The sequence below is a fragment of the Varanus komodoensis genome, unplaced genomic scaffold (genome assembly GCF_004798865.1).
Source record: "Varanus komodoensis strain SLA01 unplaced genomic scaffold, ASM479886v1 scaffold45, whole genome shotgun sequence".
NCBI classification, from domain to species: Eukaryota; Metazoa; Chordata; class Lepidosauria; order Squamata; family Varanidae; genus Varanus; species Varanus komodoensis.
Genome location: NW_025336011.1, coordinates 4461334 through 4484389, shown reverse-complemented (window position 1 = coordinate 4484389; position 23056 = coordinate 4461334). Strand labels below are relative to the sequence as shown.

General features: G+C 42.7%; 2 protein-coding genes across 4 annotated transcripts in view; one reads left to right on the top strand and one right to left on the bottom strand.

Moving 5' to 3' along the window:
* COL1A1 (collagen type I alpha 1 chain) overlaps positions 1 to 8360 on the top strand; it is a 41359-nt gene extending 32999 nt beyond the window's left edge. The window contains exons 44-51 of the mRNA XM_044444642.1: positions 497 to 550; positions 970 to 1077; positions 2710 to 2763; positions 3229 to 3336; positions 3425 to 3704; positions 4531 to 4721; positions 5693 to 5935; positions 6456 to 8360. Coding sequence (XP_044300577.1) covers positions 497 to 550; positions 970 to 1077; positions 2710 to 2763; positions 3229 to 3336; positions 3425 to 3704; positions 4531 to 4721; positions 5693 to 5935; positions 6456 to 6602 — 1185 coding nt within the window. The 3' untranslated portion in view covers positions 6603 to 8360. The remainder of the gene's footprint in view (positions 1 to 496; positions 551 to 969; positions 1078 to 2709; positions 2764 to 3228; positions 3337 to 3424; positions 3705 to 4530; positions 4722 to 5692; positions 5936 to 6455) is intronic.
* SGCA (sarcoglycan alpha) overlaps positions 5889 to 23056 on the bottom strand; it is a 32167-nt gene continuing 14999 nt past the window's right edge. The window contains exons 9-11 of one of the 3 annotated variants that reach the window (XM_044444643.1): positions 20461 to 20665; positions 9330 to 9356; positions 5889 to 5968 (exon numbers count right to left, since the gene is read on the bottom strand). In XM_044444643.1, the coding sequence (XP_044300578.1) occupies positions 20473 to 20665 (193 nt within the window). In that variant the 3' untranslated portion in view covers positions 5889 to 5968; positions 9330 to 9356; positions 20461 to 20472. Of the gene's footprint in view, positions 5969 to 9329; positions 9357 to 14934; positions 18591 to 20460; positions 20666 to 21907; positions 22783 to 23056 lie in introns of those variants that run through there. The other 2 variants (XM_044444644.1, XM_044444645.1) reach the window with 2 other exon arrangements.

Sequence of the window (23056 nt, the reverse complement as noted above, 5' to 3'; positions counted from 1 at the left end):
TATATCCAGTGGTGGCTGCACATTCATTTCATTTATATCCTGCCTTTCTTCCATAAAACTCAAGGCAGTGTACTTTGGTGATGGGAGAGTATCTCAGGTGCTCCAGATTCTGACCATATTCTGACCTGGTTAGCTTCTGAAAAATGGATGTATCATATGCCTTCAGACTATCGTAGGCCACGAAATATAGTCTAGGCTTTAAGCTGATGGCTCTTGCCAACAAATCTTTATCTATACTGTTTTGAACCCCAGATATCTGCTTAATTTCATAGTCATGGGAGCAGAAAAAGAAATCCAGGGCACTGCCTCATCATTAAAAATGCTTTGCTCCTCCTAGGGTAAAATATAATAAATGACCACAAGTGCTTGTTTCTGTGCTCTCACGAAAACACACCCTTACAAGGACTGAGTTGTAAAGCAACAGGCTACATGCCCAGTTCTGCATGAAAATGTTTAATTAATGATATGTGCATTTTCCCTTTCTCTTTTCTTCTAGGGTCCTGCTGGCCCTGCTGGTCCCGCTGGCCCTGCTGGTGCTCGTGGTCCTGCTGTAAGTTTGGAGTTAACCACATTCCTTACAAAATGAAAGGATTACATAATATAAATATGCTAGAATCATTGCTCTTAAGATTGTTTCAAAATGGGTGCTATTTTATAATAGCTGACCTGATATAATAGAATATTTGTTGTCCATAGATCAGTGTTATCTTTAGAAGAGAGATCTTTAAAAGAGCTATCTCTTTAGAAGACTGATAAAAAAAGAACTTTTAATAGTACACCTTCATATTTATTTATTTGATTTATATCCTACCTTTTTCTTTTTTAAAGAACTCAAAGCGGCTTACATAATTCTGCATTTCATCATATCCACATCATGCACTGGCTCCACCAATTTTTATTTCTATTTGTTTTGCTTTTGCTTTTGAAAGCCCATAAAACTAATGTTTAATTCTTGGTTTGCATTTCCAGGGCCCTCAAGGTCCTCGTGGTGACAAGGGTGAGACTGGTGAACAAGGTGACAGAGGCATGAAGGGTCACAGAGGATTCTCTGGTCTCCAGGGTCCCCCAGGTCCCCCTGTGAGTATCAATAAATCCTGCCTTTTTGATGTAGAACAAACGCACATGTTGCAAAGCCCCAGACCTGCCTGCCATGAACAATTTGCAGCTCTCGCTTATTTAAGCTTGCAGCCTTCATTAATTAAACAAAAGCATTAAATGTTCTCACAGAGATTTCAAGTCATATATGTCCGAATGCACAATGCTAGCTGACAGCACTTTGCAGTCTTGGAACACCAGCCTTCCTTCCAAGGTTAAGACTATAGTCCTAAGCATGCTTACCCTAAGGTAAAGCTCCTTGAATTCAGTGGCGTTTACGTCTAAGTAGACCCACCCAGAACAGCTCTTTCAGATGGTTTTTAAAAAGTATTAGACATATTTATGGAGCATAGCCCTACCAATAGCAAATATAACTATAACTTGCCTGTACAGAAGCAAACTGAATACAAATAACAGGGGACAGCTGTCCCCCATCTTGCCCTACTTATGAGCTCTCCAGAGGCATTTAGTTCAAAAACAAATGGCCCTTAATCCAATCCTCCAGCCACTTCCTCTGCAAGAAACAAAAGCAATAGTTTGTTTCCACAAGGAAATGCCATCTTTGATATCATCTTGATTCAATCTTGTGGGGGACAAGGAGGGGCCTTCCATATCTGTTCGGTTCTTGGAGAGTCCTAAAGCCATTTTATTTGTTGTCACTCTTGCCAGTAAATCATTTTTCATTTACAGTTAACTACACCAATTAATTAAACAAGTCTTGCTGCTCTAAAAGTTTGTAGTGCTTTGTTTCCCAGGTATCTCCAGATTTTTTTTTTCCCTCTCCAAGGCTGTTTATCTCTCACACTTTTTGTTAAAACAAAAATGTCACAAGGATTTCCTTGTTGTCATTTACACTTACATCCACCCTGCTATGCCCTATCATCAGAAGGCAAGGCCTGCCATTTTGTAGAGTTGTCCTGAGGCCCAAAGCAGGAGGCATTTTTTGGTGCAGAGTTGTCACTGGTCAATAGTCTTGATCGATAGTGAAAGCAGGTTTGGGCCCATCACACTGAGAGAGAAGTAAATATCTTTTTTTGATATGTAGAGATTAGTTTTCCATGATTTCTTCAGTGTCCATTGATAGTATGGCACACTCAACTACTTTGTCAGGTAGACTACATAGATGGAAAAATGCTACAAGGAGATGACAAATCACTTTAGATCTCTAAAACCCAAAAGCAGTCTGTGTTTTATACAGTAGCTGTTTGGTTGCCTCTTGCTCCCAAGTGCAAAAGGTTTATCCAACATTTCTGAAAATGCACAATATATTTTATGCATCCACAACTGGTTGCATGCATTTATTTCCATTATTTATTCCTCCCAGGGACTAGAAATCATATTGCTGAAGGGTTTCCATTCAGCACTAAAAAAAAGATTGACATGTGTATGCTTTCCATTGTGCTGAGCAAATGTAGTAGTTCCACTTGGGGGGGGCATGTGGGGTCTCAATTAGAGACAGAGCCATTGAGCACAGCCAGGAGACTTAACATGACATGTCTGAATAATAGGCCACTTCCAGGCTGTATAGTGACTTCACTGTTACAAGTATGACCACAGCTTTCCTTCTTCCAGGATGATTATCTAGTTGAATTGACCATTGCTTCTTTTCTGTAGGGTTCTCCTGGTGAACAAGGTCCCTCTGGTGCTTCTGGCCCTGCTGGTCCAAGAGTAAGTATAATTGTTTTGTGACGTTATAACACTCCAGGGAGGAATCACTGAGCTCTGGGGGGAAAGTGAAATCCCCAAGGAGTTGATAAAGCAAATACTAAACAGCAGCCACCATATCTCAATTATAGTGTGAAAAAGCTGTATACTTGTGCCACACATAGCCATCCAAGTAATTGAGGCTACAGTCCTATGTGCAAAAGTATGGGAGTAAACCCATCTGCACACACCAGGACCTACTTTTGACTAAACATCCATAGGATTGGGCTGTAAAACACAGTCTTTACAAGCAATATGGCAGTAAGTTTGTAGAGTTCTCTAATGTGTAGAAAAAGGCAACATTTAATGGCAGGAAAAGAAAACCCTCAAGGGTCTGTACAAACTTCCAAATTGCTACTGAAAATCCTGTTCAAGATTAATGTCAGTATACCTTGTTAAATGTGCTTTGCTGTTCTTTCTTCTCGACAGGGTCCTCCTGGCTCTGCTGGGGCCGCTGGCAAAGATGGTCTGAATGGTCTCCCTGGTCCCATTGGCCCACCTGGTCCCCGTGGTCGTACTGGTGATGCTGGCCCTGCTGTATGTATCCCATCAAATCGTGAAAGTTTTATCATTCAAATGCATTGGGAGGAAGAAAAGTTTACCTCCAACTCCTTTTCTTTTCCAGGGCCCCCCTGGACCTCCTGGCCCACCTGGTCCCCCAGGCGCACCTAGTGGTGGCTTTGACTTCAGCTTCTTGCCCCAGCCTCCTCAAGAGAAAGCTCATGATGGCCGCTACTACAGAGCTGATGATGCCAATGTGATGCGTGACCGTGACCTTGAAGTTGACACTACCCTCAAGAGCCTTTCCATGCAGATTGAGAACATCCGTAGCCCTGAGGGAACCCGTAAGAACCCTGCCCGCACTTGCCGTGACCTGAAGATGTGCCATGGAGACTGGAAGAGCGGTGAGTGCAGGCAACTCTGAACTGCTGAAGTGGTACTCCCTTTAGGGCCATGAAGTCTGGATAATGCTCTTCTCTTCATTCATGCCTCTTCTACTATTAACCTTTCTCTTCCTCTCCTTCTTCTGCTTGGGCTTTGTTCACATTACCACTCATAGCTGTGAATTCAGGTCAGGGGCCAAGAATGGATTTCCCTCCAGATATACAGATTTCTCTCCAGAGCAGATTGCCAGATATACTGCCTGTTCTCTGCTGATAATTCTTGCAGCCTATTATCTGCTGATAATTCTACAAGATGTTTATCTCTCTACAGAGTGTGACTTGCATTTGCTTAGGCCTTTGTCAAAGAGTGAGGTGGGCTTGCCAAGGTTCCTGGAAATAACTACCAACTCTGGTCACTCAGTCTCTTTCCTGACTCTATCCAGTCTCCCACATACAATAAATATATCTTGGTCAAAGATATATATGCCAAGATAAGCCATCTTGCTGGAGAGTGGTGGGACAGCCATCTCTTTTTTACAATACATATCCTTTCACCGCTCATACATACTAAAATCTGTGCCTTTCTTCTCTATCTTCTAATTTAATTTGTTTTCCTTTAATCTGGTAGCCTGTTTTAAACTGGTAGGTGTAAGTGCATAGTTTGAGAATACTCACTTGCACAATATCTGTAAACTCATAGCACAGAGAAATCTGTAGGAGAGGAGAAAGCAGGAAAGACACCTGGATGGCCAGTCTCCTATTGGAGTAGCAGGTTGAATTAAAAGGTCTTTTTGCTCCTTCCATGATTGTTTCTCCATCAACTCACTCACTTCCTCTTCTTTATCAGGCGAGTACTGGATTGACCCCAACCAAGGCTGCAATCTTGATGCTATCAAGGTTCATTGTAACATGGAGACTGGAGAGACCTGTGTCTACCCAGTTCAGGCTAAGACTGCCCTGAAGAACTGGTACATCAGTAAGAACCCCAACGAGAAGAAGCATGTCTGGTTTGGCGAATCAATGAACGGAGGCTTCCAGGTGAGACGAAGCATCAGTGAGACATAAAAGCTTAAGCAACAGCAAGTACTCTTAGCAGGGACTGGGGAGAGTTATTTCATGGTCATGTTTGTTCTAGCTCATCTCCTTAAGCTGGTATTCATATGAATTTCCCAAGGATCATATGTGGAAAACTTCCCCCAGGAAGAAGAGCTCAGTGAATCCTTGTTTAAGGACAAAGTTCAAGGTCATTTAACATAGGAAAAAGAGATTGTGAAGGGTCGTAACAGTAGCCTTAATGCACATGCAGGACAAGCCATAAGGAAACTAGGAATCTACATCTGTTCAGCACGTCTGCCATAGGTTAGGCAAGAAAGAATACATTCCAATAGTGACCAGAATGATTCAAGTTGGACAATATGAAAAACTGAAAGGGTGGAGGAGCCCTGAGAAGGCTGTGGAAATTTGTATTGCCATAAGTCTTAAAAAAGCTTCTTGGACAAATATTTGGTAGGGTTTGGCACTTGATCCATGAAGCAGAAGGAGCTGGATGATCTCCTGAGGTCACTTCCAGTTCTATACCCAAGGATATCCAGTAGGCCAGAATGGACAGGGTAAGGCAATTTCTCTTTGCCAAAGAGGTTGAAGTAGATGACTTGCTGCTTGAAGGAAGTTGGACTTGATTGTCAAAACAGTGTCTGTTGTCGAAAGCCACTTGGCATGCTAGGGTAGCTAACTCAAGAGAGACTTAGCTGGAGCAATTGGAAAAACCAGTTGCAGATTTGTCTCTGCATCACATGGGTCCCCAGGTTTTTGACTCCTTAAGGAGGGCTCCTGTGAATTTGTCATGAACCACACTTTTCCTGCTTTATTACCAGGCACCCTGAACATGGAGAGAAACTGAAGAGACCAGCTAGGTTTCCAAGTTTTCTAGGTTTCTGGAAGGGATTTCTAGAAGAGGTAACATGAGCACTAAGCATTTTCTCACCTTCTTTTCTCACCTTCCCTTGCAGTTTGAATATGGTGGTGAGGGATCCAACCCAGCTGATGTTGCTATCCAACTGACTTTCTTGCGCCTGATGTCCACTGAAGCCTCCCAGAACATCACCTACCACTGCAAGAACAGTGTGGCTTACATGGATGAAGAGACCGGCAACTTGAAGAAGTCTTTGATTCTCCAGGGCTCCAATGACATTGAGGTCAGATCAGAGGGCAACAGCCGCTTCACCTACGAATCCACCGAGGATGGCTGCACGGTGAGTCCTTGGATCTTTAGTTGGGTAGCCAGCCTGCAGTAAGACTCGTATGAGTACCAACTGCTTTTTAATCATTACAGACTTAGAACATAGAATACAGTGTTTTACTAGTTGTCAGGTGAGAAGGGTCACCCGTTTCCCTTTGAGCCTGCCACTAAATCCTTTTTCCATGCTTTGTAACTGGGATTAATTGCCAGGAAGACAAACCACGTCTTGGATATTAACCCAAAAAATTCCAATGGATATGAAAGCATAGAGCCAGAGGCTAGGGAAATAGGATTATGTAGGGCTGTGAAAGTCAAGGTTGCAGGCAGATACTCCAGTGCAATTAATTCTATTATTATTAACATCATCACAATTTCACAATGAATATGAGAAAACATTTCTCAATAGATAGTCCGGATGCTTGTGTGCACTGAAGTATAGTGCATGATGGAAAGAATTCAGCCCCAGGAGCCTTAGAAGTCTGTTTAGTTGTACACACAATTCTGATTTCTCCTTGCTCTCCTTTCTTCTGCAGCGTCACACTGGTGAATGGGGAAAAACAGTCATCCAATACAAGACAACAAAAACATCCCGGTTGCCCATCATTGATGTGGCTCCCATGGACATTGGTGCCCCAGACCAGGAATTTGGCTTTGAGTTTGGACCTGTCTGCTACTTGTAAACCGAAAAGGAAACCTGACAGTTTAAAAAATAAAATAAAAAACAGCCAAAAAAGAAGGAAATTTCACATGGACTTGAATTTGTGTCTTTTTCTATCCATCATCTCTAAAACTATTTTCATTTCCGTTAAAAAAACAAAAAAAAAGCATTAAACCAAAAAAATAAATGACTTTTCAAAAATAATTAAGGAAGTGCATCCACTTGCTTGACTTTTTTTTAATTAAACCCCCCCAAAGACAGAATGGTTTGGTTTTCTCTTCTTCTTTTTTAGATTGTAATATCTTGGGACCACTATTTGCACATTCCAGAAAGACATATATATATAAAAACCATACAAAAAGATGAAATCAGTCCAAACCAAGCAACACCTGAAGTATTACAACTGCCAGTTTTGAAAAATCTGTTGTTTCCACAGCAACAACAGCAGTGCTAAATTAGTAGCAGAACCTGCCCATCACACCCCCATTTAAAAAAAAAGAAAAATCCATCCACCCCCACCACTTAACCTGGAGTTGGGGAAAAAACCCTCAAAACTTACCTAGAAGCCATCATTCTCTGCCAGTACTTTTATATGCAGAGATATTTCTGTTTTTTTTTCACAGAGCAATACCACTGAAATATTATTTCAGCCATGTAAAATGTACATTTTTTTCTGTTTTGTTCAGTCGGCAATAGAAAGAAATTTGACAAAGACTTTATCAGTGCAGGTGTACTGAGTGGCTTCAAAAAGGTACTAGCTTTGATCGAAGGAATGGGTGAATAACTATCCCTCTGAAAGAGGCCAGAGATTATTTGTTTTTAAGTAAAACAGGTTAGCAAAGAATAGGTTTAAGAGCTACAAATACTTTGTCGGTGAACAACTGAAGGGGAAAAATGGGCAATAATACCAGAAAACAGAGAAAATGTAATGTTAAATGTATATTATTGTTGTATGGAAGGCTACCTCACCTTTTATCATTTTCAAGTTCTTTGGGGTAGTTTCGGGGGATTTTTTTTTAAAGCCAGCACCAGGTTACAGCAGAGTGGAGGAAGTTAGGCAGGGTTCCAAGTTTAGCTAAAGGTGCTATCTGTGTCTATATATATATATATTTCTTTTTTAGTCAGCTATGTTAATAATTTTAGGGTCCCATGGAGTTATTTTTTGAGCTGATGAAACTTATAAAAACCTCTCCCTTCACCCTGAAGCGTGTTGCTAAGCAGGGCCATTTGGTGCTATAGAAATGAGATTATTGTGGGGAGGAGGAGGAAAATTGAGGCCTTGCTTGTGAACTTTCAAAAAGGTGCTATTTTTTTTTCTTTTTGAACAAGCAAAAAATCCAGGATGAGAAAAAAATCAAACTTTGCTACAAGGGATCAAGGTCTGAGCAGTTTGTCTTTCTCTTGTAAAGCAGGTGGATTCCCTTTTTGCTTGCTTTTTTTCCTTTCATCTAGTTCGTCTCCTCCATCCTCTTCCATTTCTCATTTCACCCTGCAAGCAAACTCCTGTGCCAAGCCTTCCTGTTCGCCCATGGTCCTCATGCATCCTTTTCTCCTTCTCCATCTCTTCTTCTCTGCTCTCCCAGTCCACACCTTTCTCCCACCCTCCACCCCTGTCTTTTGGTGGGTTTCCAATGCAAGCAGACCCCTTCCTCTCTTTACCAAGAGTTCTAGGGAGTGTGAGCGACCGAAGATTCTGTACCTATTTTGTATATGTATAATAATTTGAGATGTTTTTAATTATTTTGACTGCTGAAATAAAGCATGTGAAATGATCCAAATACACCAGTTGTTCTTCAGACTTTTTCTGTCACACAAGGCCAGAAGCTGGTTCGGGGGTCGGCTGGGGAAGGGGGCAAAACAGGGCGATGCTTTCTACGTTCTGTGAATGTGTGGACACTTCGCATTTAAACCATTTCGACAGAAATATGCACTTATCAGTGTTTTGTTTTGCTTTAAAAAAACTGTCATGGCTTTCCCCAGGAGAACCAGTGGCTGTAATTTTGTGAGGGTGCTGAGACATTTTGATCACAGTGTTTTCCCCATGGGTTTTCTTAGTGGAAGCCATGAGAGTTAAGCAGGTTTACATTTGCAGTATAGGTGCTTAGGCAGAGTCTAAGGAAAGTAATCTAGCTATTTGCTGCTGTTCTTTTGCTTAATTTATCTAACAGTCCTCACCTTGCACGACCCTTTCCATCTTACTCTTACATGCCTGGCATTCCTTCTCTGCACGCCAAAAATCTTCTGGATCTGGTCAATATTTCTGCTCCTCCCTCCAGCCCTCCTGGGACCAACCTGAGCACCCTTTTCATGGAGCCCCTGCTGCTGCTCTACATTTTAACACCAAGAAGAAGAAGAAATTAAGCAGTAAAGCAACTCTCCTCACTTTACCTTCCTGCAAGAAAAGTTGGGCGATACATTCCTGAATGCCTCAGGCTGCTGACAAGGCCTGGACTCAACCAGGCAGCAAAAAAAGTCACTAGACCTAATTCTCATGCCTCATCAGTTCAGCAAATTTAATATTTTTTTCCTCACTTCTGGGAGGCTGTTTCCAAATATTTGCACTTTGGCACTTTCCCCACATGAATTCCCTGATAATTTTCATTTCTCTTTTCCCCCTTTTATAAAGAGAGAAGTTTGAAGGGAAGTAAACAAACACGTGTTTTTGCCCCACCATTGAGTAAAAATAGCAAGGTCGCAGAAGGAACAACTCTAGTTCAGGACTAATACAAATATAAAGCTGTGGACTTACCTGAGGAAGATGATGTTCCTCAAGGCCCTAGTAAATAAAATATAAAATAAAATAAAATAAAATAAAATGCCTCTGAGATTTTTCCACCCTGAAAAGTGACTAAGAATACTTTTTAATCTCTTCTCTGTCCCTCACATTCTTTGGTGAACCTAAGAATTTTTTTCTTTTAAAAGACGTGTTGTTATTACAGAAACTACAACCCCAATTCTTCCAGAACATGGCTGCTCCTCAGAAGAGCCACCCCAATTTTGCAGAGCTGTCTTCACCTGCTGAAATGTGCTCTTGCATATGTTCTTTAAAAAGCAGGTTTGTTCCTGCCCAACAGTCCAGACTCCCTGCCCTTGAAGCCTTGCACTCCAAAGTATGCAGTGAGACCTTGTGGTTGCTTGGTTCTGAGGAAAAAGGCACTCCATGCATGTTCAGAGGCACCTCCCTATATTGCTGCTTCACAAGGAGTGGAAAACAGATTTTCAAAGATGAAAACTGAACACACATGGAACTCTGATCCTGCCCACGAATCTTAAGCCGCGAGGAACACATTTTTCTCCCAGTGCCTCACAGGCTCCCTCTTCTTGCGCCAGCTTCACAGCCTCAAGAAATACACACTTGCTTCATCCCAACTTCCATTAGCTTTTGTTCTTCAGATCCTTCTTCTGCTTTTCCAGCAGCTACACACTCTTTTCACACTGTCTCGACTCTCCTTCGCCATTCTCCCATTAGTTCCAGTACTTACCAGTCAATCCTTGTTCATTCACTCTCAGTCTCTCTCCCCTGCCCTCCGCTATCCAGCTCCTGGCTTTTCTGAGATCCTTGCAAAAGTGAACTTGCTCTTCCTTTTTCTTACCTGACATTCTGGACAGTAAACAAGCAAGAATCAAACCCTCCTTCCCCATCAAATGTGAGAGTTGGCGCTCCCTCCCCCACGCGCCAGGAAAGCTGGATACCATTCAATGGTTCCCATTCAGAAACTAGCAAGCAGAGGGGGCTCTTTGCATCAAAGGCTGCTTTGTCGATGGGAAATGTACACCAGAGGCATCACACATAGCAAATATTTTGCCCCTTCCACAGAGGCCTGGTTGCAAGGGCAGCAAAGCCTGGCTGCCTCCCCCTGCTGCTGCTGCTGTCACTGCTGAATAATGAAATCTTTAAAAAATGGATGGCTGTTTGTTTACATTTTCAAAATAGCAAACAGCTGTCCAGAACACCCCAAGGGCCTGATCGAGGGCGATGAAGGAATAATCTCCACAGTTTGTACTCTTAACACTGCCAGGGCCTGGAAGCCTTTTCCGTCTTCTCTCACCTCCTTCAAACGCGTCTGCAGAAGTCAGATGCACAGCAAATCCTGGCTGAACCTACCCTTGCCTCAATTTCTATTGCTATTTGACACAAATGCCACTTTGTGTACCCTTTGATACTCCCTGAGAGTTGTCAGACCAGGGCCTGCCCTACTATTAAACAGAAGTTGTCCCAGGCGGCAGGTGCTGGAAGGTGTTGGAGAAAGCTATAGGTCATGCAGCCTGCCCTGTCCCCGACACTCCCAAGCTAACCTCCAGGTGTGGTGGAGAATGTTGCCTTTTCCTACTGTTGGAAAAAGATTCAGCTGCTAGGGCGGTCAGCTTTTGCACATAGAATGGGACAGGATGCCAATTTGCCCGTCATGTCAGTTAGCAAAATGTCTTGGGCTGATCCTGATCAACCCTGCCAAAAATCTTTCTTGGCTGCTAATAATGGATCCTTGGTTTCGGTCAGTATTCAAGATGACCTTGACTATAGGGAGCCAGTCCCAAAGTACCCCCTGCCCAAGGAAGGCATCCACTGTATGCAGGACAGAGCCAAAATATGGTTTTGGCAGATTCATATACTGTACAGGTGACAGTGCATTTAAGCACTCTACAGTGATGTAAAAATAAGGGAAGGTCCTTGGACCAGGATGGTCTTCCCATAGGATGGGCCAGGCTAGTCTCAGTCTAGTTATTCCTGGGAAGCCCTAGATATGCAGGCTGGTGGAAGAAGTCAGAATGTGCTTCTCTTCCACTCTCCAAGCCTAAAACAGCTTCTTTCTTTCACTGCCTGCTTTGCAGAATTTTGTTCAGTCTCTTTTGATGTGGTTCTTGTTGTTGATGTTATAACCATCCTTTCCCTGTGGATGATGTAAAATGGTGGCCAGACTTTCCACAGTGTTGCTGCATTTATCACTTGCAGCAACAGCACCAAAAATCATTGTAAAAGAGAGAAGCTATCCTACTGCCACAATTAATGGTTAGCCCCAGCTCCAAGAATATATTGAAGAATTTCTCTGCCTGCCCTCCAATTAAATAGTCACCCCACTCCATTTCTCTGATGAGGAGTTCCAGTAGACAATTTGCACACATCTCTAAGCTAAGCTAAGCTACTTCCTCAGATATTCCCTGTCTTGAGAATTAACTTTGACTATGAACCTCCAAGCAGGATTAGTCTGATTTTGCACTCCACCCCACCCCACCCCACCCCGCCCCACCCCACCCCGCCCCTTTCACGGAATCCCATTGCAGGTGTTATCTGCTGCTACAAATATTGGCCCTGCTGCGCAAGGCACCCATAGCTTTTGTTAGAGAAAGTGATGATTAATGGCTTGATGTGGGTGGTTGAAGGCTCGTGATTAGGAGCTGATGGATGGGAAATGGACACAGATCATCTCTGGAATGTGAAAGCCATTTCATGAAGGTGGTTAATTATATTCCTCCCCCATCACCCACACCTCCACTCGTCCTACCTAAGGTCTATGTGTGGAAAAAACTGTCAGTTAGATGGGAAAGATACAGAGAGCACTTTGTAGTGAATGGCATGGGAAGGGGTTTGGTGTCCTAGTTTACAAAGGATAGTCCTCTGTTTTAAAGCTGCTCTTGACTTGATGGGCTATCCAGCCAGCCTATGCCCTACGGGGAGATAGAGTGCACTATCATTTAATCACGGCAATTATTTCTAAATGTTTGTATATGCATGTAAATTTGCATGTGCAAGTTTTTATGCAAATCATTGTCTCGTTTTGTCGTTTTCTTTGGTAATGCAATTCTTCTTTCCTGACAACGTATAACTAGCCACTCTGTTGGAGTTACACAGTTACCTTTCTCTGGGGATCTGATGTAGATTAGCAGGGCTGCTGCCTTTGAGAAGTACTTGTGCTGCGTGCCTCCACCGGTGTTCCTCTCGCATGTGTGTAAAGAAGCCAAATATTACAAAAAAGCTAGGAACCTGGGACTTCTCACCGCAGCTCAGGGAAATGGAGAGTGCCTACTCGTAACAAAAGCCTGAAAAGCCGCTGCAATGCTACTCCAGACTACTCTGTTACATCCACCCAGACACATACTCTCTTTTGTCTTCAGTTTCTGGCCAAGAAGCAGCTGTTCTTTTCCTTTCCTTTCCTTTCCTTTCCTTTCCTTTCCTTTCCTTTCCTTTCCTTTTTTCTTTTTTTTTTTTTTGGAATGATATGCTCTTGGACAGAGAAAATGGCACCAGAGCCTGCAGGATGTTTCACCTCTCCACCTACAATGAAGCCCTTGTGCCTAGCCTGCTACAGGCCCTCCAACCTGGCCCCCCTCTCCATGACATCAATAAGCACATTTCCTGCAGGGGCACCGAGCAAGCCTCTCCATCACTGTGTGCCGATGATTTGTTTTTATGGAGTAGAAGGAGCCGTGGTTTCCGCACTTTCTGATATGTTCCCTCCACCCACCAGCCCTTCTTCAGAAATGGAAAGAGATTGCTCAGAATCAAGGGAGGGATAGCTTGGCAGAGCTTAAGCTAAAGCTTATTTGTTCCTCCCAAAGCCAGTTGATGATTTCTGCGTAATGCTACAGAGAGAGAATATGTACTCAGTTCCATGAAAAATATCTTTTTTACAAAATTAGAAAATGGTTTTGAAATGGTGAGCCATCACTGAAAAGTGGAAGGGACAGTATGGAATTCTTTCCCCTTTTTAAAAGGGCCACAGACACCTTCATTCACATGATTTAATCCATAAGTGATCAGCATTTTTGAACTGAGGGACAAAGTACAGACGATATTCATTTGCTCAAAGAAAATCTCCAAGCAGTTGCACAACTGCAGCAGTTGCACAAGAGACTGGAGGGATGGGGAGTGTGGTTCCAGTGATGTCATGCAAATTAGCCAATAAGCACTCACAACCACTGCACACACCTCACTGGAATCTGCCTTCATCTTCATTCTGAGAAGAGGAATCGGATTTTTCCAGGTACAGCTTTACATGCACTGAAGATCTGCAAAAACCTGTTTGCTTTGAACAGATAGCATAGCAAAAATGATACTGAGGACAAGAATGGCTATGCCACAACCACCATTTTCCCCACATCTTTGGAAATGTTAACATCTGTACTCAGCCTGCATCTGAGTGAAATGGAAGCAAAAATAGGAACGTGCTACTTTTGCTTGGATTTGGTGCTTTGTAGTCAGCAATGGTGAGTTCCTCTGAAACCCGATAAACTTGAGGTGGAAAGAAAAAGCCCTATGCTTTGCTTGCACCACCCTAGAGTCAAGTTAAAGAAAGGAAGTCAGTTCCTATCAGAGACAGAGAAAGAGAAGGTGCAAGTGAATGAGAAATGAAAGAATTTGGGACTGAAATACATTCTTCTCTGACTAGCTTTACTTATTACACTTGTGGATTATACTTCATGTGACTTGTGATTCCTTCCAATGTGATAAACATAGGAGATGGAAAGATATATGTATGTCAATTTAATCACCATTTAGATCTCATTGTCATATGAGGGTGGGTTTTCACCTCGCTGTGCTTAGAGGGAGGATGATGACATATGAGGCTGGTGTGTGTGTGGGGGGGGGGGGGGGGCAAGAGTCATATGTAATCATGCATTTATTTGAAAGTCACTAAAAGCCTGAAAATTAAAGTTACATGTACTGTGTTTTCTTTGATTCAATGAGCTTAGTTAAATGAAGGATACTATGGAAATGTGAAAACTGACACACAGAATCTGAGCTTTTCCAATATGTAACCAGGGAATTTATTCTTCAAAAATCCCTATACAAACAAACCTTATCCTCCTCTCATGGAATAATATACAGTTAAAAATGTGGCTGTTCATTTTTTCTCCTCTCCAAATTTTCTGATGTAGAAAATACCAAAATGTGTATTGAAAAGTTTGTTTTAAGATACAATAGACATAGAACAGTGTACTTTGAGACACAATATTTAAAGTGTGTCTTTTGTAAGAAACAGTGAAAATTATTAATTTGAGAATGGATTTTCCTGCAAATATGGTTTTTAAATTGCATTCCTGCAGAAGTGGGATAGAACACATGCAAAACTGAAACAGACCAAGAAGAGATTGATTCAGCCGTATTTGTTTCTTTGGGATTAAAATCAGGCAGTTAGGAGCAGTGATGTTTGAAAGTTCCAATAAATTCTGTTCACAAGCAGTTGATGTCTAGCTGTGATTTGCCACAATAAGTGGCAGCATTAAACATTTGAAAGGGCATCCAGATTGCCTGTTCAAGTTTCGTGCTAGTGTTTTGTGATCAAAAATACTGAGCAGGATATGAGCGGACAATGCTTGAGCTAAGAAAGTGTGAAAGAGGGATGCATGAACTTATTTTACTTTGTATAACATCTGTATTTTTTTCAAGCACAAGTACATTCCACCTCAGTACCATTTCCATACTGTTTTGTAAACATATTTGCAAAAACTATTTTGCATTTTGTACATATAAACACATACATTTGTGTACATAATTTCTCCTATTACATACATTTTTGCAAGCACTTCCCTCAACATATGTCATTCTGTACAGAACTTCCTGCACCATACGCATTTTTGGATACCTCTTTATCAGAGAACAACATAATGAAATTCAGAGAAGTACAAAAACCAAAGGACAATTACATCCCAGTTCATATATTAGTTTAAGAATGCAAATTAGCACAGTTTATGTTAAATGTAAGCCAAATTAATTACACTGCCATCTCTAGAGAAAAAGATGTGTTGTGTGTCCTTTGTACCGTATTAGACGTACATAATGAGAATAAGTGTGTTGTGCTGGCATGTGTTAATTTAAATGAATGATGTTTGCATATGTCTGATGAAACCTTTGTCCCTCTGAAGTGAATATCGCATGGATGCATGTGTGTTGAAAATTTAGACAGATGGGCATGTCTGTAAGAATTGTATACTATGGTGGGTTGCTGACATTTGTGTCTTTCCAAATAAACACTCAACCAACAAACACTTCTTGACAAATGCTGCACTTAATGGTAAATAGAAACTAGTTGTTTCCCACATGGGAATGACTGTGGAACAAGAACATAGTAGATTCCAGAAGTATCCTCCACACTGCTGAATGCCATCTTTCTCCAATTATGCAGGAAGCTTTTGTGTACCTAACACAGTCCAACAATGGATGTGTAGCATCAGAACGCTGCATAGTTTGGATGTACATGAGTTGTGAGTTTCTGCACATGAGTTTCTTCAGCCCTTGAAAGAAAATCAGTTTTGTGTGCCACTGTATGTAGAACAATTGCAGAAAAATGGAGATGCATTTGGACAGGATAGCCACTGTTAGTATTTGAACAGTCAGTGTTTTGAATAGATGCACACTGATGGTGTGTCATTAATAATTATGATTCTGGGCAACTACTGAAAGGCTTCTATCAGTAATCAGCAGCTACTTAGCAATGGTGATAAATAGAAGTAGCAGAACTGGACCAGCCAACCATCTAACATTTGTGGCAAAGCAGAAAATAAGTTTTAAAAAATCAGCAAATTTTCAAATTGGGATTTTGTATGCAGAATTAAAACTAGATCTCTAATTTTGAAATTTGTCTTCCATGAGAAAGTGAATCAAATTTAATTAATATGAGTTGGAAATTAGAATGTTTGGGGCACATGGGACCCACTCTGGTAAAGAGCTTAGAGTGCCAGACTGAGATTTGGGGGCTCTGGGTTCCAGTCCCCAATCAGCCATAAAGCTCACTTTGAAGTCACTGATTTTCAGCCTAATTTACTGCACATCATTAAGATAAAATGAAGCAGGAAAAAAAAGATCATGTAAGCCACCTTGGGATTCTTGGAGGAGGAAATCAGGATATAAATGTATCAAATAAATAAATTGGCAATTTGCATAGATATGTGCTCATTAGAAAAAATCTTGGTTTTATGGCACCTGAAAGATGTGTTCGTACTTGCATAGTGGCTGGGAAAACTGTATGCATGTGTGTGCTGACAAGATGAAGAGAGATTTCGAGGAAAGGAAATTGAGTCCTGTGTTGAAAGTTTTGAGTTAAACATAAGGTTAATTAATGCTTTTTGCTGGAAGCTATTGGAAGCATTTATACATATTGACGCAGACCTAGAAATGTGCATGCTGTAAAAGTTGTATGTGCGACTCCTTCCCAAACATTGTGAAAATCCACATCCTGTTAGAGCTTAATAGGTTACAAAACAGTGTAAATCAAACTAGTAATCTCTTGAGATGTGGGAGGAGTAACTGCTCATGTGAGGAGCGGAAATCTCCCTTCTCTCCCTCCCTTTCAGAAAAGATTCTGACTCCAATTCAAGATGCCTCCTGCTAATCAGTGTGAATGTTGAACCCTTCTTAATTGGTCCGCTCGCTTTGCCTGCCATCTCCTTACAAGGTTAAGCAGCATCTCCTCAATCCCTTTCCTACCCAGTTCTGCAGAGTCTCGCTCCTTTCCAGGGCAGACCTGTTCTCATACTCTGCCTGAGTATCTTCTGCCATGAAACTGCAGTCAGCTGCCCCCTCTGCCTCCTCCTCCTCCAAACTGGATGAGCCGATCTGAGCAGACGGTAATGTGTAAGAGCTGCCCCCCGCGCCCCACAAAAAAACCATTGGTTGCCCTGAGAGGGAAAAACAGTCCAGTGCCGCATGGGTAATTAATGTATGACCTCTACCATGCGGCAGATAGCAACTTTGGAAACAGTACAGGGGAAAGAGCTGAACTCCCTCAGAGTCTCTGTTCTAATCTACCAGCACCATCTAACATAGTGGCTGCGTTTACATTTTGCTAAAATTACAGGAGACTCTGTTGATGGATTGTCCACACCATGTCCAGTTTGACCCAAAGAGACTTCCTCTTGTCAGCACTGCTGAAACACACCCAGAGTCCCTCTTAACAGCTTCATCCCCATGCCATTTTCAAACAGTAAACACAGGGCAAGCTTTCTGTGACTTCCCTACAACTGCAAAATGCTTTTTCCACCAAGTGCTGGCATTACTGGAGTATCTTGTTTTAGCTGGATGGATAGAATGTTTGGGAATCATTATATGCCCATCACTGAGGCAGTGCATTCCACATTTCTAACAGATGCATCTTAAAATCTTCTTTCATGGCCAACTTGTTCTTAAAGTCAGGATCAGCCTGCAGTGAATATTCATGAATGACTGTCTAGTACACACAGCAGCTTTCAGGAACCAAAAACACTCCCATAGCGTACCTTTCTCGCATCTTTTTGCCACTCTTTGTAGACAGCAGTCAGCTTTTTTTCCACTGGGCTTCCTCCTACCCTGAGTCACCTAATGCCTCTGGGCGTAGATGCTGCCCGCAGGTTGTGAACTCCTAAGAAAAAGGCACAGCCCAACCCAAAGCCAGAGCCACATCTTGGCCAGCAGGATGTTTGTTTCGCACCCCTGATATTTTGTACAAGGCATCTATATCCTGCCATTCTTCCTCTTGCAAGGAACTCAAGGCAGCTTACAAGATTCTCCATGATGTGAACCCATTGTGGATTTGTTAGGAATACAATTGCTCATCAAGGAATTCAGGCTTCTGAAGGCTATTCATTGGGTGGAAAGAGAGCAATACACAAGAGGAAGTTTGACTTTTTGGAACGCCATGATGCAACAGGGTAATCAAAGGATAGATCTACTCTACAAATTCAAAGTGGTTTTAACTACCATGGCCTTTCCCAAAGGAACTCTGGGAAATGTAGTTCTGAGGAAAAGCTAAAGGTCTCTGACACATACTAGTAGTTGTCCTACCATGGTTAAGTTGCAACAAAATCATTATTTTGCCAAGCAGCCAAAAACTTAAAGCCAACCCTGAAAGCAGATGCAAAGTGTTACCAAGTAGCCCCTCCCACCCACCCCTGCCCCATTCCCAATCATCATGTTTACCACAGTGGAAAACAAGCAGTAAAACAAAATTCACTATTCCAAGCTATGACAAAAATGCTCTCAGTATTGAGAGATGTCTTTGGTGAGAAATTTCTCCTCAATCAGGTTGGAAATGACCTGCTGGATGGAAAGAAAAGTTTTAAAAGAAGTCTCATAGTACTACAGTCTCTCTGGGTTTTGCTAGAGTGACGCAGGGGGAAATCAGGAGGTTTGTCTTGCACAGACTAAGAAAGGGCTCCTGTACATTTAGAAGCCACACAAAAGGTAACATTTTGCTTTCCATGGTAACACTAAAAACAATTTCCTTAAGCTATAACAAACATCCCATCATCTGGAACCAGTAATCCTAAGAAATGGTGCATCTATCTACGTGTATGGCCATTATTGGGAATCATGGGTTCCACTTCTGGGACCTCTGAATGCCAGCAGTGCTGTCCTGGATCAGACTAATAGTCACTCAGTTCACATGTGTGGCCAACCAGCTGTCCATGGGAAACCTACTTTTTATGGGCATTGGCTCTGTATTAGAGCAGGCTTTCTCAAGCTGTCGCCCTCTGCATGTGTCAGATTATAACAGGGGTGGCTAGAAACAGAACTGGGTTTTGCAAAGGCATGAATGGTACAATGAAATACGGAATATGGTAATGAATGATAAACTGACAAAAGAAATAAACATTAAAAAGGGTTAATGAAAGCAAATAAATATAATGAAATTTGGGAAGATGTTGTAAAAGCAGTACTGATACAAGGCAAAGGCTGTAAACCTAAGCAAGGTTATATGAATTTCTGGAGGGGATATGGATATAATTGAAGTATACTATATACTATTAATTGTTATAATATGTGAATTAAGTGGTGGTAGTATTGGTCCCTGGGGTGGTGGGGGCACTTTATTATTTACTCTTTAATCATTGTGTTTTTGTTATGTTATATTATTATTGCTGTGATATGTTGTATTTATTTTTTTCTGTTTAAAAAAAAATAAAAAAGGGGGGAATATAACAGGGGTGGCCAAACTGAGGATTGCAAGCCACATTCAGCGCTTTGACTTTATTTTGCAGTTTGCCACCACCACAGGGACACCTGCTTGCAGCTCTCTTACATTACCTCTGTGTGGCTCTTCTGCTGAGCAAATCTGACCACCCCTGGACTATAACTTCCATTACTCCCAAGAAACGTGGTGGCTGGAGGACACAGCAGTTGTGATCCAACACAACTGGAGGGCACCAGGTTGAGGACGGGCTGTACCAGATCAGTCCCTGAACCCAACACTTTTAGACTAGGATCTGCTTAGACTGGGCTGGAACACCTTCACGAGTTCTACAATTGGGTCATATCCTTTCTGTTTCCCATCACTGGTTATCAGCTCATGTCTGGGCTCAATGGAAAGTGCCAGTACAAGCCCCTGCGATCTTGAATGGATTTAGAGCCAGGTGAGTTAAAGGACAGGTAGATTCAAATAGACTTCTCATGTGGACCTCCTCCGCTGAGAACTCCGCCTGGCTGTTTCTATGCTGCCAAACCTTTTTGTGATTTTATTGCTGCTCCACATAGATATAATTTTATTCGATGCATTTTTATTCCATTGTTGCATTGCTTTTGAAATTTTTACTTTAAACTGTTTTATAATGGCTCACCCTAAAAGCCAGGATAAAAATAAATATATATTTTTTAAAAATGTGTACATCCTGCATCTGATTAGTAATATCTGGATTTAATTTGATTTTATGAGCTTATGGTACAGCAAGGTGGATTTGGGTTGAATGTTAAGAGAAACATCTTGATCACAAGAGCAGTGCCATAACGTATCAGAGTAACTAGGGAAGAGGTGGATTTTCCCTCAGTGCAGGGCTTCAAGTGGCAGCTGGATCTGTTGAGGTTAGCAAGGGCTGGATGTCCTGCACTGAGTACAGGGAGGGGCACTAAAAGGTCCCGAAGGCCCCCTTCCTGTTCTACGATTTGACATTTATGCCATGGTAGCAGCACCAACCTGGTACAATGTTCACTGCTGAGCCTGGATCAGAGGCACCTGGGCACTGTCGAGGCGGCCAGTTTGCATGGGATTGGTCCTCTCACCAGTGCGGATGTTGAACATGGGCAGGGTGGAGAGTGGGCGGGGCACCTCCCGGGTCCTGGCCATCTCCCTCAGTTCCTCAGTGTTGTCATGGATGGTGTGATGATGCACCATCTGGATGCTGCAGGAAAAGCAGAGACACAAGGACAGGTGTTGAGAGGAGAGAGGGAGGAAGACGTGAGCTAGCGTGTGCTGCCTGCCTGCCTGCCTGCCTTCCTGCCTTCCTTTGCTGGATTTTTGCCCCACTTGGCCCTGTCGGTTCTTCTAGGGTCATCATAACTGTGATTCATATATAGGAGGGGCCTATATAACTGTGATCCATATATAGGAGGGGCCAAGATAAGGTCAGGGCTGTCTGTGAAAGAGGGAGCAGAGCTTCTCATGTAGGTGGACTCCTTGTTCAGCCCCTAGGAAAAGCATTAGGACGGGAAGCCCAACCAGCCTGATAGAGGCTGCTCACCCCTGTCGTGCTGTTGCATCCACACATGCCCTTGGTGCAGAAGAATTTTAAGGAGACACCAGGCGGCCGCAGTGGCTCCAGGAATACAGTTCCTTTGGCGAGACAGGTCCCCTGGCCTCTTCTACCTTCCTCTGTGCTTGCTTCTTTCAGAAAGCAGAAGGAGACACACCCGGTGGCTTGATACTGTGGCATCTGCTTCCATGTGGGATCATTCAAGCTGGCCTACAACTCCCATAACCTCCAGTCACCCCTAAGGATGACGGGAATAATAGTTCCACCCATGATCTTATGTGGAAGGAGATGCTGTGGCTTTGGGATATTGGATGTCTCTCCTTTTAAGAAGGAAGTGCAGGAACAAGGGGGAGGCCTTTCCGATCCCTGGCATCATGGCAGCGGAGCAAGAGTCTGCCTGTTCCCTAAGGTTTTCCTCCCACATTGCATGACCTTTTGTCTCAGGATCTTCTTATTATGTGATGAAATGACCACTTATATAGTGGGGAGAGAGTCGGAAGGACACTGGCCGTGAAGCCAGTCACTGACTCACTGAGCCTAATCAACTCACAGGGCTGTTGTGGGAATAAAATGGAGAATATGAAGCTCATGCATGCTTTAGAGGAAAGCCTGGATATAATAAATATATAATGCTTTCATAAAGCCTTGCTTTCTTAGGTGGATCTGTAACATTTCACTTCTTTTCAGGCTGACATAACTGAGTGTGATCAAACCATCCCATTCATGCACATAAACCAACCCACTGCTCCCCCCGCCCCACACACACACACAGAGAAAGAAAGACAGAGAGAATGAGACAGAGTTCCTCTTCAGGCATGTATATAAATACTAAGCATGGTTGTAACTTTGCCTTGGAAGTGCCACTGGTAATTTAATCAATGAATTGGTTTAAAGTTATAAAAATAAAATGGGTGGACAACCCATCAACCCACTACATAGGCCCAGCAGAGGTGTGATGGGAAACCTCAGGCAATATTCTCATGACATCACAGAGCATGATGTCACAGAGCACCCACCTGCATTCCCATGGCAACCTGCTAGGCCTAAATACTCTAAATGTGTCTGTGAGATGGATAGGTTTTACTTGCCTTGCCGCTGAGCACCACCAGCTTGAGATCCTCTACAAGACTCCAAGACACAATCTCTATTGTCAGGAGAGGTTAAAAAATACTAGATGTGTGTGCCAGAATTAGAAGAAGGACATTCAAGAGAACGCATCCATTTATTTAGGACCCCCTAGTATTAAGGCAAGAACTGGACGAGTAAATGAACAAAGGAAGCTGTGAATGTGACAAGAACTTGGGAGTCGTATAAACCTCCAGATGTGCATACTTTAAACGAGAAACTTGGCAGACAAGTGTGGACAATACAGACCAATAGTGGGAGGGAAAGGGGCAACTTTCCCTGCTGACTTTATTTCAATCTGGTAAGGAAGATAGTGAGACATTCTGCCTTCCAAAAAGGATAGTAGGGCAATTCCAATCTGCCTGAATTACTCACCTGATACAACAGGAGCAAAGGAACTGAACAGAACAGAAGGCCCTCCTGGAGCAATAAGATGGAGCCAAACAGATCTCCAGAAGTTCCTTTGTTAGGTGTACCTGACTCGGGCTCAAACAACAGAGCCTCACTTCCACTGCCAGAAGACATTGAACGGCCTGATGATTCCCAGAATGCTCAGTCGACAGATTCTTCTGAGCCTCTACTGGATCCTTCATTGCAAAGAGGCAGAAGTCATCTTGGGGCTTCGGATCAGACCCAGAGAGCTGCCAGACAGTTTAATCAGTCAAGAACTATTGTGCCCAAACCACCAACCACCAACCTTTCCTTGCTGATCTTCACAGCTGTAGCCACATGCCAGAAGAAGTCAGGCCTCTCCATGCAAGCTCTCAAGAAAATTGTGACAAACATGGGCTATGACATGGCCAAGAAGAAGCACTATTTCCTGAGGTCCATCAAGAGCATGGTGGCCAAAGGGCAGCTTTGGCAAGTGAAAGGGACTGGTGCAACAGGCTCCTTCAAGGTCAACCCTGACCTTGG